Source organism: Nerophis lumbriciformis, linkage group LG11, assembly GCF_033978685.3.
Source record: "Nerophis lumbriciformis linkage group LG11, RoL_Nlum_v2.1, whole genome shotgun sequence".
Classification (NCBI taxonomy): domain Eukaryota; kingdom Metazoa; phylum Chordata; class Actinopteri; order Syngnathiformes; family Syngnathidae; genus Nerophis; species Nerophis lumbriciformis.
The window spans coordinates 8,713,629-8,733,498 of NC_084558.2; the positions used below are offsets into that span (position 1 = coordinate 8,713,629).

At 39.7% G+C, this 19,870-nt stretch overlaps 1 protein-coding gene across 1 annotated transcript in view; it reads left to right on the forward strand.

Annotated features, from left to right (window-relative positions):
* Nucleotides 1-19,870, forward strand: part of bahcc1b (BAH domain and coiled-coil containing 1b) — a 182,559-nt gene that overhangs the window by 23,621 nt on the left and 139,068 nt on the right. Inside the window, exon 3 of the mRNA XM_061967479.2 lies at nucleotides 16,144-16,229. Within this exon, the coding sequence (XP_061823463.1) occupies nucleotides 16,187-16,229 (43 nt within the window). The 5' untranslated portion in view covers nucleotides 16,144-16,186. The remainder of the gene's footprint in view (nucleotides 1-16,143; nucleotides 16,230-19,870) is intronic.

Here is a 19,870-nt window from a genome sequence, read left to right on the forward strand (position 1 = left end):
TGCAATTCGCAATGAGAGCTGTTTAAAAAATTATGCCAAAAATGGTTCACAATATCGGAGAAGTACTAATTCAACAGTGTTTATTATTGTGGTAATGTTGTCGTTTCAATGCTGTAGCCATTTTTCATATAATTTACTCCTTTAACTAAATATTGGCTTACGCCAGGGCAGCTGTACCTAATCGTGTGGCCGGTGAATGCAGCGCCTACAGCATTAAATCAAATTAATGTTGCAAATAAAAAATAATTTTATTGAAGGAGCCTGACATCAACCGGGGAAAATGCTCTAACTCCAGGTGGTCCGTAACTAATTAAATAAAGCATCACTGTGAGAGAAAATCCCTTTAGATGCATTGAGAGAATAGTAGGAGGGGGGAAAAAATTCCCCACAAACCTAAAAAAAAAAAAAAAAGAGAAAAGAGTTTCATTTGCTGTCAAAACATTTGTAGTGGAATTAAACATATGGATGCCACAGGCAAAGTGAGGGCTGGAATACATTAAAGCTGCACAATGTTACACTAACCCTGCAGTATCTTACACCGCTCACAGAGATTAATGGAATAAAGGGGAGAGAATAGTGTGTGTGTGTGTGTGTGTGTGTGTGTGTGTGTGTGTGTGTGTGTGTGTGTGTGTGTGTGTGTGTGTGTGTAAAAAATCAATATTCTATGAAACATGTCTTTCGCTGTTGGCTTTCCCCCGTCATCCCCGTCCGAACTTTAATTTTACGCATTCCAAACTGTACAGTCAGACTTCCAGGTTAATGAGGTACATTTATTTCGCAGTATATGTGACTTGTGTGCTCATGCTTTAGATCATTTTTGCATTTATTTGTTGAAGCTCAAAAAGACTACATTTTAAAATCGATGCATCGATCGTTGAAAACTGAGTCACGTTGCTGCTTTGTATTTTACTATTATAGTTTAAAATCTGTATGTTATATTTTTGTTCAAGTCTCATTCCTATAACTTTAGTTATTTTATGTAATATTTCCTAAATATGGGGTGTAAAGGGTCATGTATCTGCATTTATGTCATTTCAATGTGGTAACAGCGAGTCATTTAGTCAGATGGTCATTAATGCTAAAATTCATATTTCTTTTACATTTTGAACAGACCTTGACTGACCCTTGGGTTTCAATAGGCGTGTCCCCTCTTAATGCCGGTACACTATACATACTACTAATCTTTCTTTTTTTTCAAAGTCTATCATCATTTTTCAATGTTGAAATAGGTCACTAAAAGAAGCACACTTTCTTAAAAGTTTGGACATTTCTTGCTTGTATTTTCTTATCCTGTAAACCTACTTACTAACACTTCTAATTCTATAAAAAATTTGGGGGTCGTAAAAAGTCTTTAAATCCACAAAATGGGCACAATTTTTTCATTAAATTACATTATATTTTTTTACTCTATATAGCTTAAAGGATTGGGAATTTCTGCATGTATATCTATTATACTGTAAATGTACCCTTTTCGAATTATTCCTAAGTCATTTTGCTATATGGTGAGTCCCTTTTTTCCCCCATCAAATAAGAAATTCAAATTACTCGTTTGTAGGTGCCATCCTTATTCTGTGTTTATTATTATTGTCATTACACTGATTATTTGTAGGACAGCGTTGGCCATGCACTTTAGTCATTAATTCATTATTTTTTTTACACATAGTCCAAATAGATCTTGACAAAATGTTGTTATTTAAAGCAATTGGAATTGGGGGTTAAATCACCAAAATGATTCCCGGGCGCGGCCACCGCTGCTGCCCACTGCTCCCCTCACCTCCCAGGGGGTGATCAAGGGTGATGGGTCAAATGCAGAGAATAATCTCGCCACACCTAGTGTGTGTGTGACAATCATTGGTACTTTAACTTTAACTTTAATTAAATGTGTGTCCTCCCAAATAACACACGACTAATTTTACTCTTTTTTTTATTTTATTATATCATAATTGTTAAGATCCGAATAAGTTATTTAAACCCACAAAAGCTTCACCATGTTGTCATAAAACTACAGTGAATTGTTTTTCACTATAACAAACCCACTACAGCTTAAAGGTTTGGACATTTCTGCATGTATTTTCTTACACTGCAAACTTACAACTCTTCCAACAATGCAATATTTGAATAATTTTGCTTTATAGTGCATCGCAATGAATTCAAACAGTTTGATTCACGTCGCCCTTCTTTTGTCGTCATTATTTACACCGACTATTGGTAGAGCAGGTTTTGCCATTTACTAATCTCATGCTTTCCGCACATATTTTTGACTTTTAAGGCCTTCCTCCCCCATGTCACAGTTGGGCACTTTGACTTAAAACACAACACAAACCTGGTTATTTGAGCAGGAATTTCCTTTAACAAAGGCGCCGACAGACAGACTAAATTTGGTAAACGGTGCGAGTTTGTGCATAATTTACACCGCGTTTTTGCCTATTATTGCAAATTTGGAGATCCTACCGTGTGAGAATGATGGCCAATTTATCATTCATTGCAGTAAATCGCAGTGGAGACTGCATTTAATTGAGTTTATATTGTATTTCTTAGCTGGGTGCCTTTTTTGCTAGGGTGGGGGAGTTCTCTTCAGGCTGTCCCAGTAGCAGCAGCAGCAGGGGTTGAAGGGAGGTGTGGGGGTGTGAAAGGGGGGAAGAAGGTACCCCACCACCCCTATACCACCACCACAACCTCTTGACAGCTCCGCCTCTGTCTAACTACTAGTGAAAACCTCTCATGTATAATATGTTTGCATATCTCTTAGAAATGTAGAACACAACATGAGGTGCACCTGCTTTTGCAAAGATGTTTGATTTGGAGAGCATTGAATTGTGACTTTCTCTTGCAGCAAACCGTTCTACACCCCCGCAGACTACCACAATAAAAAAAACATAATGCTTATTAAAAATGTCCTGATGTATCAGTGTGAGTTTGCATGTTTTTGCCCCCCAAAAGTAACTTTTGGATGCAAGACCCCCCCTGAAGAAGATACTAAATGATAATGGTGTGCCATTTTACCATATTCATTTGATTAGCTTCATCTGACTCATGCGTTTAAATAGAAAGAAGAAGAAAACAGCATGAGGAAAAATGAGTATGTCGCATTCATCAAAAGCAAAGTGAGGAAACTGTTGTCGCTATTAGCAGCATGTAATGAAAAAAGGCTCACTCCCAGACTTAATGATGGTCTCTTTATATTCCACTTCAAAGCTTCATCATTTAGTTCATTTGCTTGCTTTAATGGGCTGTGATGTCATTAGGGACACTGGGGATGGACCAAGTGATTGCAGCCAGGTCAGGCAGCTCCACCTGGGCAGACAAAACCTGAAGACTGGGCCCTATACTGCTCCACATATAGTCTGTAACCTATACATGCATTTGAACACACTCCCCCCTCCCTTAGATACTTTTATTATCTTGTTTTACATTGCACAAAAGTAGATGTTTTGTTTTTATATTTCAAAATTTGGTGGGGAAGAGGGGAGTTAAACTGAGCTATATTCTCCTCTGTATATCGTGATTCCACCATCTCATTATAGTCTAACCTACATGCATCTGTGTACGTACACTGACACACACGCACACACACACACACACACATCATTTTTCTCAAACACATTTTAATACTTTTTTCACAGTACACTTTTTATTTTGCAAAAGTACACATTTTTATTTTTTTTTCTTGTAAAATATGAACGTTTGCTATAATATTTAAAAATAATTATAACATTTAAACATGAATGAAATACAAAAACGGCAGAAAAATATATAAAACATTATTGACATAAATGACACATGCAGCACTATTTATATCTCAAATATATATATTTTATTTTCTTTCATAAACGTAGCCTTTAAATAAGCATGTAATATTCAAGTCATCCTAGTACAGCCAACATGTTTTGTATTAAATGACTAAAATGTATACATATAAAAAAAACAATCATACAAATGATTCTATTTTTTAAAGTAAAAAAGCTATGTAATTATTATTAGTACTATAATAATCATTTTAACGTGAGTATTTTCGCGTGATCATACATATTACAGAAGCGATTGAATGTAATTATTATGGCACTGCAATATTATAATTTTAAAATATATATTTACTATCTTTATCTTATTTTTTGCGAATTGCGTCCAAAAAATTACTAGTATAGACGTAATTATCAAAATTATTAAAGTCGTTTTGTGTGGTCACGTATATTTGCAGTTTGAATAAAGTTGTTCACAAACAACACACAAGTTGCAGTTTAACGCTCTTAACAACGGACCGAACACTTTGGGATTTTCAAAATAAACTCCCCGAGTGTCAACCTTAACTGCACGCAGAAATACTAAAAAAAAGTCCTCTTTGCTTTCCATCACGGCACATTAGACTATTCACCAATCAGTAATGCAGAGCGTGAAATAAACATCGCACACACCGGAACGCGAAAGTGACTTTTTGTCCAAAATCGTATTGCGAAATCTGCACAAACGCGAATAAAACAATACGGATAATACATGTGCATTTTAATAAGCCGGTCGCGTACTTGCTGTGGAGATGAGTACAACTAAAAGCGTGTTCTTCAAAGCGAGACCACTCAGTGTAATTATGTAAAGTGGGGCTATACTCCTACAGCAGGTCTGTCATTTGAGATTTTGGGAAGCTTTTTTTCGATTTTAAACGGAGATACAACATCAAACAGAAACAATAGAAAAGAGGAAGAATCCCGCCCTAAAATTAAAAATATTTCATGTACAAAACGAGATTAAAGTTTATCCGTGGCAGGCTACAATAAACACACACACGCGCGCACGATTAGTTCTCAATCTGTTAAAATGTATTTTTATATATTTATTAAAATGACTGAATTTATACATTTCAGTAAATTAATTTAATGTACAGTCACAGTAACGCGACATTAAAGTGCACACACACTCACACACACACACACTCACTGTGACCGTTGATTTGGATTCAACGCCTTGAACGCACCACGTTGCCTATGAAGTGCGCATTTGTATACATAAAATAAGCCTATTATTTTCATTTAAGTGTATAGGCTACATTTAAAACAACAATTTTATAGCTAATAAAATCCATAATTATTGTATAGTTACTATCATCATTAAAAAAAAAATCATTTATAAAATAATTGTATTTGTATGTTTCTATAAACGCGAGCGGTAGGAAATGGATGGATAATGTATTTTTGTTTTACAGCGAATTTACGATCGACGTACACATACATAATTTGTACTTTTTAGAACGCTGACTAAAATTGCGTGACGTTTTAATATTAAAACTATCTAAAAATATATATACTATTTAAAAAATAAAATAAAATACATTTAAAAATAAAATGTTTAGTAGTATTTGAGCTTCCTCACCTGTCCAATTTAAAAAGTAAAAGAAGACGATCAAGCATGCCCGATTGTTTGTGGGTTTTGCATCCTGTTGTCCTTCCTCGTCCGTCCACATTCTTGTTAGTCACAAAAAGTGTAACATGAGACCGCAGCAAAAATAAATCTCCTGACGCAGAAAAGAAGAGGAGGGAAAAAAAGGCGTTTGAAAATGGCGCTCTGCAGCAGAGGGGGCGTGTCATTCGTGTGTGTGTGTGTGTGTGTGTGTGCGTGTGTGCGCGCGCTGCAATATGGCGCGGCATGCAGCGTCCTCCCACCACGTACAATTCGTGCACGCTAAAAAACTGTCCCATCGGATTTCGCCACACGTTGTTGTCGTAAAACGCAGTAAAGGAGACAAGAACACTGCCATTTTCACACCGGAGTATAAGACGCTCTTCTCTGTCGCTTCTCCCAGGCGTTCCCATCCCCCATCCGGGTGTTTTCCTCCTCAACTGCTGCCTCTTCTTCTTCCCTTCTTCCTTCTTTGTTTTTGTTTTCCCCTCGCAGCTTCCGTACAATAGCTCCTCTTCTCTGCACGCCGCATCGTCCCTTTTTTTTTTTGCGGCACGCAGCCCGCGTGACCGCACCGCATCGTCCGCAGGCAGCTGTGGGGGCTTCCGTGGGAGAGCCGTGGACAGGGGATCGCTCTCTCTTTCTCTCCCGCCACGGAGGAGAGAAGAAGGGGAGGGGGAGGAGGGAGCGGAAGGAGGGGGAAGCCCCAGTGTGTGTGTGTGTGTGTGTGTGTGCATGCATTATAGTGGTTGCTAGGAAATCTGTGTGTGTGTGTGTGTGTGTGAGAGAGAGAGAAAGAGAGGATCTACATGCTGGATGAGAAGGCAGCTGCAGTATAACAAGACATTTCCATCTTGCTTCAAATATAGATTATGGGTGTGCACTATACAATATACAGGGCGTGTGTGTGTGTGTGTTGTGTGCATGCACACATTATAATCCTTCACGCTGAAGAGATTGTGTCAGTCACTGGTGGTATTTTCAGATAAATCCTTGCACAACAGTCAGTCCTCACCTATGTAAACGCACCGCCGAGGGCAACAGATTTATCAGCTGCACCCCCACACTCACGTAAACACACAGCGTCCACACACCCCAACCGACCCCCCCCCCCCCCCCCCCCCAAAACCTGCCCCTCAGCAGCAGCGTGGAGATTGATGGCCCACCTCCCCTTTGTTTGCATGCAAATGGACTTTAACCCCACATTTAATGGATAACTTTAGAATGGCCTAAAAATAATAATGATAATAATGATCAAATATAATGATGCACAAGCACTTTTACCTGCAGCCATGACAGTAATATCTAATTAGCAAGTCCATCAAGGGAGAGAAAAGCCACATTCATTACCAAATTTGTGAAAAGACGGTGGAACCCTTCCATTTAGTTCAGATTTCAGAACAATTCTTTACCATAAGAAGTAATGGAACTAGAACAGTGGTTCTTAACCTGGGTTCGATCGAACCCTAGAGGTTTGGTGAGTCGGCCTCAGGGGTTCGGCGGAGGTCAAAGCACACCCTACTCATCGTGTAAATACAAACTTCTCCTTATTGGCGTATTACGGATACGGCAACAGCTGACTGATTTGCAGGTGTGTAATTTGTTGTGAGTTTATGCACTGTGTTGGTTTTGTTGTTTGAACAAGGTGATGTTCATGCACGGTTAATTTTGTGCACCAGTAAAAAAAACATGGTAACACTTTAGTATGGGGAACATATTCACCATTAATTAGTTGCTTATTAACATGCAAATTAGTAACATATTGGCTCTTAACTAGTCATTATTAAGTACTTATATAATGCCTTATTCGGCATGGCCTATTATAACCCTGACCCTAACCAAATAACTCTAAATTAAGTCTTTGTTACTTAGAATATGTTCCCTAGTGTCCAAATAACTCTAAATTAAGTATTTGCCACTTAGAATATGTTCCCCATACTTAAGTGTTACCAAAAACATATAACTTTGTCTTGAATTTGAAAACAACCCCATTTAATTTTTCACTAAAGAAGGATTCGGTGAATGCACATATGTAACTGGTGGGGTTGGGTACCTCCAACAAGGTTAAGAACCACTGAACTAGAATAACTAAGGCCCCTTCTAAACCCGGCTAAGGTTATCCAGGGTAAATCCCACCCAACCTTATCCTTGTCCACACACACACACACACAATGGTCGTCTAAGACCCCCTCCCCCCCTCCGTCCACCGGCGCAACGCGATCTAGTACGCATGCGCGGAAAATGCGCACGTCATAGTCACCTCCAGTGTTGCTTAGTGTGCAAGTTCTTAAATTAAATTAACGCCGGACATTCAAAAGTTCTCTTGCCGTCTGAGAAGTGTTGTATCCGAAATAGCTGCAAGCGCGAGTTTCCTTCTCTTAAGGTATTCATGTGTGATTTCCACAAACGTCTGTACATGTAGAAGAATGAGAAACATGGGCATGTCTGGATGACTCGCCTCCATCTTTCCAGTTGTTGGCTCCTTGTTATGAAGCTGGATGTGGCGCGTTCTTTCTGACGTCACTTTTATATGTGTAGCGCGGCCTTTGTGACTTCACTTCCTCTCCGAACTCAGTTTGTAAACGACCAATCAGTCCATACAAAGCTAAGAGTCGGAGATTCAAGAAATAGACGGCGCACTCACCCATGTAAAAAATTGTCCGAGGAGGGGAACCTTAAACGATGGTTTAGTGTGGCTGACACGGGGCTTAGGCTAAATAATTATTCGGCTTAATGTAGACAGGGCCTAAGTCCCAAAAAAATGTAATTAAACCACGGAGCCATATGGCAGATACTCATAAAACAATCTTGCCTTTATTCATACTTCCTCCAAAGGTCCGTTTGGAATTTACACAACCTGTGATGTCACCGGTTGGGAAAAACGTCACCAGATTGTCTATATTTGGTGTAGATGTACACAGAGTGCCCGCCATTGTAGTCTGCGCTGTAGTCAATAAGCTCCTTCTATTTTGCTATCCTCTTGTTGTGTGCCAGAATGGCTCATACATGGATATGCATAGTCCATGTACGTCGTTGCCATTCGTTTTTCTTTTGGAATAGAAAAATAATTTGACATAAAAATCAATTCCTCCCGTAATTTGGTTTGATAATAAAAAACAAAAAACGGAAAACGGATCGTTGTCCACTATCCCTTATCCAAATGTATTAATGTGTTTGAAAATTGAAAAAAAAATGAATTAAAACAACAAGTGCAAAACTATTTTCTGGATTGCAAATGTGCAGTGTTTCTTTTCAGTATCCTGGTCTCTGAGTGACCCTGAACACCAGATGAAGAAGACAAAGAATTGTGTCAGTGTCGTCAACAAGTTTGTCTCAGTCAAGAGTTCCTTTTTATTTGTTTAATGTCCAGGGACACCGGAAGTGACACATTTTATTGGTTCTTTATCGGCGCTCTTCTTCTTCTGTTGTTCCGGGTCACTCACAGACGAGGATACTGAAAAGAGACATTGAGCATGTGCATTTGACCCATCTGTCCAAGCATTGAATGGGGAATAGAGAAAATAGTTATCCATCCCTCCATCCATTTTCTACCGCTTGTCCCTTTTGGGTTCGCGGGGGGTGCTAGAGCCTATCTCAGCTGCACTCGGGCAGAAGGCGGGGTACACCCTGGACAAGTCGCCACCTCATCACAGGGCCAACACGGATAGACAGACAACATTCACACTCACATTCACACACTTGGGCCAATTTAGTGTTGCCAATCAACCTATCCCCAGGTGCATGTCTTTGAGAAAATAGTTAAATTATTAATAAATATGGATAATGGATAACGATCCGTTTTTGTTTTTTTATTATCAAACCAAAAAAACGGGGAATGTAGATTTTTCAGAAAAAAATGTTTTCTATTCCAAACAAAAAACGGATGGCTGCAACATACACAGACCATGCATCCTCCCCTGTTGTCTTTTTTATGACAAATTAGCATATAGTTCTAACTTAAATCTGTCAGTAGACGAGCTCTGGTTGTTTAGACTGCAGTCACAACGGATAAATATCGGATGTGTATTGGAAAGAGACTTGGGTTTTATTTGGGGAAAAAAATCTCGATGTACTTTTCACATTGACTTGAAAAAATCAGATACATATGTCACATACTGGCAAAAAAATCGGAATTGCCCTGCAGTGTGAACATACCCCATATTAGACAGTTAAGTGCTTTTGTAATACTGTGAAGGAACACAATATTGTGTGTGTCTGTAGCTTTAAAAAGGAACTGCACTTTTTTTTTTAACTATGCCTATCGTTCATAATCATTATGACAGACAAGAAGACAGATGTATTTTTTTAATGCATTCTAACTCGTAAATAAACGTAAATACAAGTCCACTTACAATGTTGTCAATGGGAGGTCCTCTGTTCCGCCCATAAAGCCCTTTAAATAACCATCCAAAAAGTGCCAAAAATACTTCATTTACATTTCATGACCTGAATTTTAACTATTTATTAGTGATATTGTTATTATTAGCGCTAACACAGACAAACTATTTTTGGAGGTTACGCACGTCACAGACAGCTAACTAGCTTGTTGCTACTATATTGACGTCATGTGCTGGTGGGCAGCCTCGCGTGTCATTCTTTCTCATATCATGCCATCGCGCCTGCTCTGATGTCTACCAAAGAAATACTCACAGGTTTTACTTGTTTGACAACGTTTTACACAGGACTGTTTTGACAAAATGGACCACTATGAAATGGGATTAGCTGCTAAACTCAAATGGAAAATTGACAGCACTGTTAAGCTATTACTGCTTGGTTTGAGGAAACATAAAAGAAGGGAGGAAAAAGGACAATTTACATCTAAGTGTGGGATTTGCACAATAACACCGTGTGACATGCAGTGACATAAATTCTGGTAAAAGCAGCTTTTTTATGCATCTCTTTATCGATTTGGTAGTAGGTTGGTGTACCGTATTTTCCGCACTATAAGGCGCACCTAAAAACCACAAATTTTCTCAAAAGCTAACAGTGCGCCTTATAACCCGGTGCGCTTTATTACGATTAATTTTCATAAAGTTTCGATCTCGCAACTTCGGTAAACAGCCGCCATATTTTTTCCCGGTAGAACAGGAAGCGCTTCTTCTTCTACGCAAGCAACCGCCAAGGAAAGCACCCGCCCCCATAGAACAGGAAGCGCTTTAAGCAACCACCCGCCCCCGGAAGAAGAAGAAAAAACGCGCGGATATCACCGTACGTTTCATTTCCTGTTTACATCTGTAAAGACCACAAAATGGCTCCTACAAAGGACAAGGATCCGGTTCATAAAAAGACGCAATCTCTCCATCCGCACACGGATTACTACCGTATTTCACAGCAACTGATATTCCTGTGGAACGGGAGCACGTACGGTGAATATTCGCACCACAGGGAATGAGAAGTCATCCTTCACTGTGGTTCTAGCTTGCCATGCTAACTTCCACCCATGGTGATATTCAAAAGGAAGACCTTGCCAAAAGAGACCTTTCCAGCCGGCGTCATCATAAAAGCTAACTCGAAGGGATGGATGGATGAAGAAAAGATGAGCGAGTGGTTAAGGGAAGTTTACGCGAAGAGGCCGGGTGGCTTTTTTCACACAGCTCCGAAGGCGAACACACCTTCACTAAGACGGGCAGATAGCGCCGGTCGACATACGCCAACATCTGCCAGTGGATCGTAAATGCCTGGGCAGATAGTTTCGGTCACAACTGTGGTCCGAGCTTTCCGGAAGGCAGGATTCACAGAACTGCTGCACAACAACAGCGACACTGAATCCGATGACTTCGACGAAGCGGAGCCGGCCATTTTTGGATCCCACGCTTGCGCAACTTTTCAATTCGGACACCGAAGACGAAGAATTCGAAGGATTTACGAATGAAGAATAACTTCAGAAGGTGAGCGCTATGTTTATTTTGTGTGTTGTGACATTAACGTTCGAGCAACATTATGTTGCTATTTATTGCTCTACACCATTTTGAATTTTACTATGTTTGTGATTGCACATTTGCGTACATTTTGGGACAGAGTTGTTAGAACGCTGGTTTTCAATATATTATTAAAGTTTGACTGAACTATCTGACTGTTTTTTTGACATTCACTTTAGCGCAGCGTTTTTTTGACATTCACTTTAGCGCAGCGTAGGCGCAGCTTATAGTCCGGGGCGGCTTATTGGTGGACAAAATTATGAAATATGTAATTCATAGAAGGTGCGGCTAATAATCCGGTGCGCCTTATAGTGCGGAAAATACGGTAGATAATGTTGTGACCGGTGACTCTATATACTGGCCATGAAGTTTATTTTTAACCGTTTCTGGAAAAAAATATAGTGATGATGTTCGTCTTCAAGATATATGTTTAACAGTGTACATTTTCAAAAGACACATTGTGATACTTTTGAAGAGGGTGGGGTGTGGATGGGTTCATATGCAATCTAATGGAAAACATCTCCACAAACCAACCCTTTGCACACATACGCAGAAACTGGGTTACAAATGTGACTGTGGAGCAAAATCTAGGCAAAATTGATGCCGAAGGATATTCAATACATATTATCTATACCACAAGGAAGTGTTTCAAATGTAGATCGTAGGTCCCTGTTTAACTGTGCAATTTAACATTTGACTGCAATAGAAATATTTTAGAACAGGGGTGTCAAACTTGATTTTACTGAGGGCCAAATTGCAGTCAGAGGGCGGCTTGTGACAGTAAATATATATTAAAATATATTTGCCTTGGGGCACCACGGTGGAACAAGTTGTTAGTGCGTGTGCCTCACAATAAGATGGGCCTGGGTTCGATCCCCGGGCTCTGGGTCTTTCTGTGTGGAGTTTGCTAGTTCTCCCCATGACTGGTGTGGGTTCCCTCCGGGTACTCGGGCTTCCTCTCACCTCCAAAGAAATTTACCTGGTAATAAGTTAATTGGCAACCCTAAATTGGCGCTAGTGTGTGAATGTGAGTGAGAATGTTGTCTGTCTATCTGTGTTGGCCCTGTGATGAGGTGGCGACTTATCCAGGGTGTACCCCACCTTTCGCCTGAATGCAGCTGGGATAGGCTCCAGCACCCCCGCGACTCCGAGAGGGACAAGCGGTAGAAAATGGATGGATGGATGGATATTTGCCTAACACAATAGCCTATGCATTTGATTATTAGATTTTTACGTACAAATGGATATATAACTTGCTTTGAAATCATAAGTCATAGTGACTATCATATATTTAAGTATTCATATTTATTCTTACATAAAAATGTTTGGAATATAGGATTGTATAATAATTGTTGCATGATCAGATAGTAATAAAGTTTAAAAGATTTGCAATTGCATGCAGTATATGGAATTTTTCTGTCCAAATTGAAAGAACGAATACATTCAGTAAGAAAGATGACATGCTTTATTGATTAGATAATCCATAAATCAAATAAGCTTTGCTTCCAGCTGGACTGGCTGGATGCTTACGGTACTATTTTAAATGTGAGTCTCGCAAAAAAAAAGCCCAGGAAAAAGAAAACTACAATAACCTTTTGCCAATGTCACATGTAAACCTATATGTCTTTGTGGCCTATTTTGGTTGAATTCCACATACATATTGCGATCATTGTGAGTACTGGTATATAGGCCTTTGTCTGTTTTGTAGTTTTGTCTGTAATTAGTGTTCTTTAAACCCACTTAGCAGGTCTACAAATAGCAAAAAATCCCACTAACATTATAGTCACAGCATTTATAGTGCAGGCGTATCACATTGTTGTAATTCTATTTTCATTTTATGTGCACACGTTTGAACTTTAGCTCCTTGTTGGATCCTGTGCCAAGTGCCGGGCGAGGATGATGACTGGTGCTCGGGGTTGAACATGAAGCAGGGTGTAGGAACAGCGATATAGATATGATCCCCCCCATTAGCTGCGGCGCCAAGCTGCTCCAAGACATTACCACAGCAGTAAAATTTTATTTTAGTAGGCCCGCTCGCTCAGGTTGATCAAGAGGCGAAAAAAGAATAGGAGTTGCTTCAAGGCAGACGTCTGCGTGATAAAGTTCCAGTATTTTCGTGCACCCTTCATCGATGTGTGCCTTTGAGCACATGCAACGAATCCCACAACTCCTCTTCTTCCAGTTGCCTCAACGTCTGAAGAGCAGGCAAACTATATGTGAAAATTCAATTAGGGAAAAGCAACTTGTTGCTTGAGATGACGAGAGTTGGCTGAGGGAATCATTTTATACAAGATGGATATAATAATGTGTCTGCTTCATGGAAAAATCCCAGACAACACGTCACATAGAAACAGCAGTCATTAAAGGCACGTTTGTGTGTATTATAGAAACTGTTGCAGTGTGTGTTTGAAAATTGTGGCTGATAAATGTATTTTTAATCTGCAGTGGAACTTGCTGATATTGACGACACACCCTGTTTTTCCTATTGCTAGAAAGTGCCCCAATTAAGTCAGCATCGATGTAGAAAAAGACGGGGCACTTCCTGTTCAGTGCAAAATAAGCTTCAAAACAAAGCTAGGCTGTATTAACATTGATTGTACATCCATTGACAGTTAGTTTCATTAGTAAAATGTTGCAAAAGGTCAAAGACCAAATCTTACAAAACCTGAAATGATTGTTTTCCTAAAGAAAATAATGCAAATAAATATTTTTTTTCCAGAACCCCCAAAATATGAACACAAAACACATTTTGAAGTATACAATTATTGTTTTACATGCAGAAGGCCATGTGAAATACATTTACATGATAAGTGAAATAGATAAATTAACATTTAAAGGGGCCATATTATGATTACTTATGGTCTAAATAACATGAATGGTGATTCTTTGGTCAAAATTTAGCATATATTATGTTTTACAGGCCATCTTCAAGTCACTTTCTGACCATTTCTTAAGCATACAACGTTTTGTGGCCAGTCTTATTTACCTGCCTCCACTTCGTCAGCATCTTCTCTCTGCCATCTTTGTTGTAGTTCTTAACACTTCCATAGTGAGTCTACTGACAGATTAGGTTAGACCTATACGCTACTTTGTATTAGACATGTCAACAGCGGATAATGCACGTGCATGTACGAGCCAGTCTGCCCCACAACTGGAAAGTAGCACAAAAGAAGGAGCTTATTGACTACAGCGTCGTACTACAGGGGAGGACCCGCGCGTATCACTTTGGGAAAATGTCTTCCGCTGACGTCATACCTTGGAAAAACGTCACCTATAGGGCAAATTCAAAATGGCTCGTTTGGCGGAAGTGTGAAAGATTGTTTTATAAATATTTCTGCAATGCGACCACAATTTCATTTCAAATTTTAGGGACTTATACAGATCCCAAATACACAACAGCAGGTACCAATAGGTAAGAAAAGTTGGCTCTGCATATTAGGGCCCCTATAACATCACCTTTATCTTTTTTTAGGACTTTTGTTGGCCAAGACGGCGATGAGTAGAGGGAGGAGACCAGGCTAAACTGGGGTCATAAGCAGACTTTTATTTGGAGCTCCCCATTAAAAGAAATTCACACTTGTTTTTATTTATATAAGGCGATCTTGATACTTTTTTTAATCAAACTTGAATTTAATTTGATGCATTTTTTGTACAAAGTCAAATTCATAGTAAAGAAATTGTTCACTAATTTATTTTGAAAATAAATAAATAAAATTAAAACATCAATTGATAAACATCCCTAAATCAACTATGATCGAGACACTTTATCAAAGTGCTGGCACACGCAACTTTCTTTGGTCCCATTGTGGGGTTTTTGCAGTGCTATTTAATTATATATTTAAAAAAAAACAGAAAAACAATTTTTTAATAGTAAATAATCCTTTAAAAAATCCTGAATTTAGACTGTGATCCGGGTCATTCCCCAAAATCTTATCACTTGGTCCTAATCCAATTTCTGACATGTCCTTTCCCTAATCAAAATCCGCCATAACTTTTTGAGCTATGCTACTAACTGACGGATATACTAACTAACGTACTAATTGACGTACTAAATAACTAACCCAAAGGATAACATAGTCTAATAGGTCATTTATGCAGCAAATGTTGTAGGCAGTATTTTAACGTCTTTGTTGAGGTAGATTAATAAGCTCACCAAGATGATCAACAGCACTGATTGATGAGTGACAATCTGTCTTGCCTCGTCATGCTCTTTGTGCTTCTTGGTATAAGCATGATGAATTTAACTTGTGAGCAGGTATCTCCCACTTGCACAATCGACAGGACGACCTTGAGACCTTTTCCACCTGAGGCCTGATCCAGTCCTTTAGTGATTACGCATTACTAGAACAAGTAAAAAAAAAAAAAAATGGACACAATTTCTCCATATCATAGCCTTGGTGGAGGTCTTTTGCTGTTTAACTGTTTGCTAATGTGGTTCGGCACAATATTTGCACATGAACATCTAATGCTCTGAACTCTCTGTCAACTCTGAGGCATTTCTCACCGCTTGCATCGTCACATTCACTGTCCCATGATCAGCAGAAGTGGTGCACACACACAAGTGAGAGAAAACACAATGCTCTTTTTGAAATAAAATAAAATACCTAAAAATCCCTAATGTTGATTGAGTCCTGCACGGTTGCAGTGACAGGAATCATCTGTAGAAATTGCCACGCATGATGACCACACTCATGTTCTGCGATCAGTTGTTTTTACCGCCTCTTTATTAATAATAATCATAACAGAAATAAACAGTTTAGTTAATAAACACATACAGTACTTTTACACATGTAGCAATGTAAATTGTAACTCTTTATTCAACTTTTCTTTTGTTCAGGGAGCTTTGGTGTTGGCATGCAGACCACAATTTTTCTACCCACATGCAGACAAGTTTTCCTACCTTGGCGGAGGTCTGCAATCGGAGTGAGTGCCTTTCCAGTAATGGATTTTCTAAGTATTACCTGAGAATAATTATCTTTGTAAGGGCATATCTTTTTATAAATCGTTCATATTGCGTCTAATAAGTTATCATGAGGGGAAAAAATGGGTTTTATTTCTAGTCTAGAGCAGTTATTCCCAACCACTCTGCTTTGGCATAATAATAAGCAATGAGAGATTATTAGGTGTACCGCGGGAAATGATCTGATTTTACTTAATGCAGGGGTCTCAAACTCAGTTTAATTGGGGGCCGCTGGAGGTAGAGTCAGGGTGAGGCTGGGCTGCACAAATATTTCATTTAGGTTCATGTTTTTACCGTGTGACTAAATTTGTTACCAACCAACAGCTATAGTGAACATGAGACATGGTAGGCTTTAAAGAGGCACTGCACTGTTTTTGGAATTTTGCCCATCGTTCACAATCATTATGAGAGACAAGAACACACATCTTTTTCTTTTTTTTTAGGATTAAAAAATGATTTAAAAAAACGCTTGGAAATGCGGCTAATTGGAGTCACCGTTGTAGCCTTCAAAGCCCTCTAAAGAAACTTCAAAACCCTCCAATATTTTATATACGCACTGCAAGTCTATATATAAGGTAGTAATAGACATGTTCATAGCAATATGTAATATGTAAAAATATTGCAAAATATGTAAAATATTTAAATTTTCTCAGCGCATTTATTTCCGTTTCTACAGCAGAGCACTTCGGACTTCTGACTTCCGGCAACAAATGTGTGTTCGGCATAACTTGACGCTATAAATGTGGAACTTTGAGCCAAGCTATTTTGACATAAATGAAGTGCTTACCCAAAAGAAACCGTATAAAACAGCTGGACCAAAGAGACAACTGTCCATGAGTAAGTCACTATAATATTGATCATGATACACGCATCACGTCATGCTTGTTATTACAACTACAGTGCATACGCTGTCAATCTATCTGTGTACAAACATTGTAGGCCGCACTTTAGTCGCTACGCTCTTTTTTTGCGCTGTCCTCCTGTTGTGGGGCAGACTGGCTCATACGTGCACATGCATCCTCCGCTGTTGCCATTTTTTATACAAAGTAGAATATAGTTTGAACTTATCGGTCAGTAGATTCCAGATGGAAGCGCTAAAAACTGCAAGATGGCTGACGGGGAGAAGACACAGTCGAAGTGGAGGCACGTAAATAAGACGGCACATTCTGAAGATGGTCAGAAAGCAGCTTGAAAACGCTCTGTAAAACATAATATATCCTAAATATTGACCAAAGAACCACATTACATGTTATGTAGACAACATGGAGGTGTTTTGAATTTAGAATTTTTTTAATATGTCCCCTGTAAAGAATAATTTATAACATATCATTTTACTTAGCCGCTCGACAGTTGTTTGACTCAGCTCAATTGAAGGTATGTCACTTTTATCCTAAAATGAGCAACACAGCCCCTGTATTGTTTGCTAACCTGTTGAGCGCCATGGGTTCACCCTGTTTTGTCTGTGTCACGGCTGCATTTCTGCAGGTCACTCATACTATACTTGGTCTGGGACGAAAATTCCACATACACTATATTGCCAAAGGTATTTGGCCACCTGCCTTGACTCACATATGAACTTGAAGTGCCATCCCATTCCTACCCCATAGGGTTCAATATGATCTCGGTCCACCTTTTGCAGCTATTACAGCTTCAACTCTTCTGTGAAGGTTGTCCACAAAGTTGCGCAGTGGGTTTTTTAAGGGATTTTTGACCATTCTTCCAAAAGCGCATTGGTGAGGTCACACACTGATGTTGGTCGAGAAGGCCTGGCTCTCAGTCTCCGTTCTAACTAATCCCAAAGGTGTTCTATCGGGTTCAGGTCAGGACTCTGTGCAGGCCCGTCAAGTTCATCCACACCAGACTCAGTCATCCATGTCTTTATGGACCTTGCTTTGTGCACTGGTGCACAGTCATGTTGGAAGAGGAAGGGGCCCGCTCCAAACTGTTCCCACAAGGTTGGGAGCATGGAATTGTCAAAAATTATTGGTATCCTGGAGCATTCAAAGTTCCTTTCACTGGAACTATGGGGCCTAGCCCACCTCCTGAAAAACAACCCCACACCATAATTCCTCCTCTACCAAATTTCACACTCCTACCACTTTGTGGCTGAGTTGCTGTTGTTCTCAAACTCTTCCATTTTCTTATAGTAAAGCCGACAGCTGACTTTAGAATATTTCGGAGCGAGGAAATTTCACGACTGGATTTGTTGCACAGGTGGCATCCTATGACAGTTCCACGCTGGAAATCACTGAGCTCCTGAGAGCGGCCCATTCTTTCACAAATGTTTGTAGAAACAGCCTACATGCCTAAGTGCTTGATTTATACACCTAAAGTTGGAACCAGAAGCAGGTTTAACGTCTGATTCTTAACCTATCACAGCTGTGTCACACACACAAACACACACATAAATATCACATACACACACATTCCCATGGTCAGCACTGTGGCCAAGTGATTAGGACACCCAATTCTGATCATTTGGATGGGTGGCCAAATACTTTTGGCAATATAGTGTATGTCCTGTTTTATTGCTACTTTAAATAACTCTTATTCAAATTGACTTATCAAATAGATATTTCAATCTTAAAAGACAAGTGCTTTAAATACCATGCAGATGTACTGGGTAGATAAAGTTCAATAACACTATGGATCAAAAGAGTAAACGTGTATTGAACCACTTTCAAGGCGAACTGATGGTATCAGCCTCGAGTGAACCTCTGACCACACATATGTCCTTTGCAACACACACTTCCTCTTTTCTCCTGGTGAGGCCATGACCAAGATCACACGACTGGCCTGGCTGGCCACGCCACTCCACGTGATGCTGCTGCAGATGTGGAGGGAGAGAGAGGGGGGGTCACATATTAAAGGCAGAACGTTTTTTTATTGGAAAAACTGAAAGACGGCTAGAGGGCGGGAAGCAGGGAGAACAAGTGGACTCGTCAGCAGCAAGTGAGGAAGGGAAGGAAGCTGACAAAGCTAGCTTTGTCTCTCTTTTGGCTCCTCCATCAGCAGCTGCAATGTAAAAAAAAAAGAAAAGAAAAATGGAATGGATGGACGATGGCATTATTGGCTTGACACTGAAGTGATGTCTCTGTTTGTCTCTTCAGCACAGTGTGTTTTAATGCTGCATATGCATATATATGCCACATAACTCACAAAGACATACAGTGTGGTCGATCCGATATAAAAGGAACCATTATGTGTCTAGTGATGTCATTGTATTTTATGACGGATTGCAAAATGTGTGGGAAGATGAGCGATCGCAGTATACTGGCAAAAAGTCACGTCCCAGGATGCTTTGCTCTCATAGCTCTTGTGGCTATGGCAGCTCACCTAAGGGGTCAGTGGACCTCCTATAAACTTGAAGGAGGTCCTTGTGTGTGTGTGTGTGTGTGTGTGTGTGTGTGTGTGTGTGTGTGTGTGTGTGTGCGCGTGTGTGTGCGCGCACACTTGTCTGAGGCAAACAAACCCTAGCTCTCCAAAATTCACATGACCGTGTAAAAACCTGCAGAAAGTGGCTCCATCTTTACATCTCGTACCACCTTAAAGTGTTTTCCATTTGCCAAAAAAAGGAACTGGACGCTAAAATTGGAACCAGGAG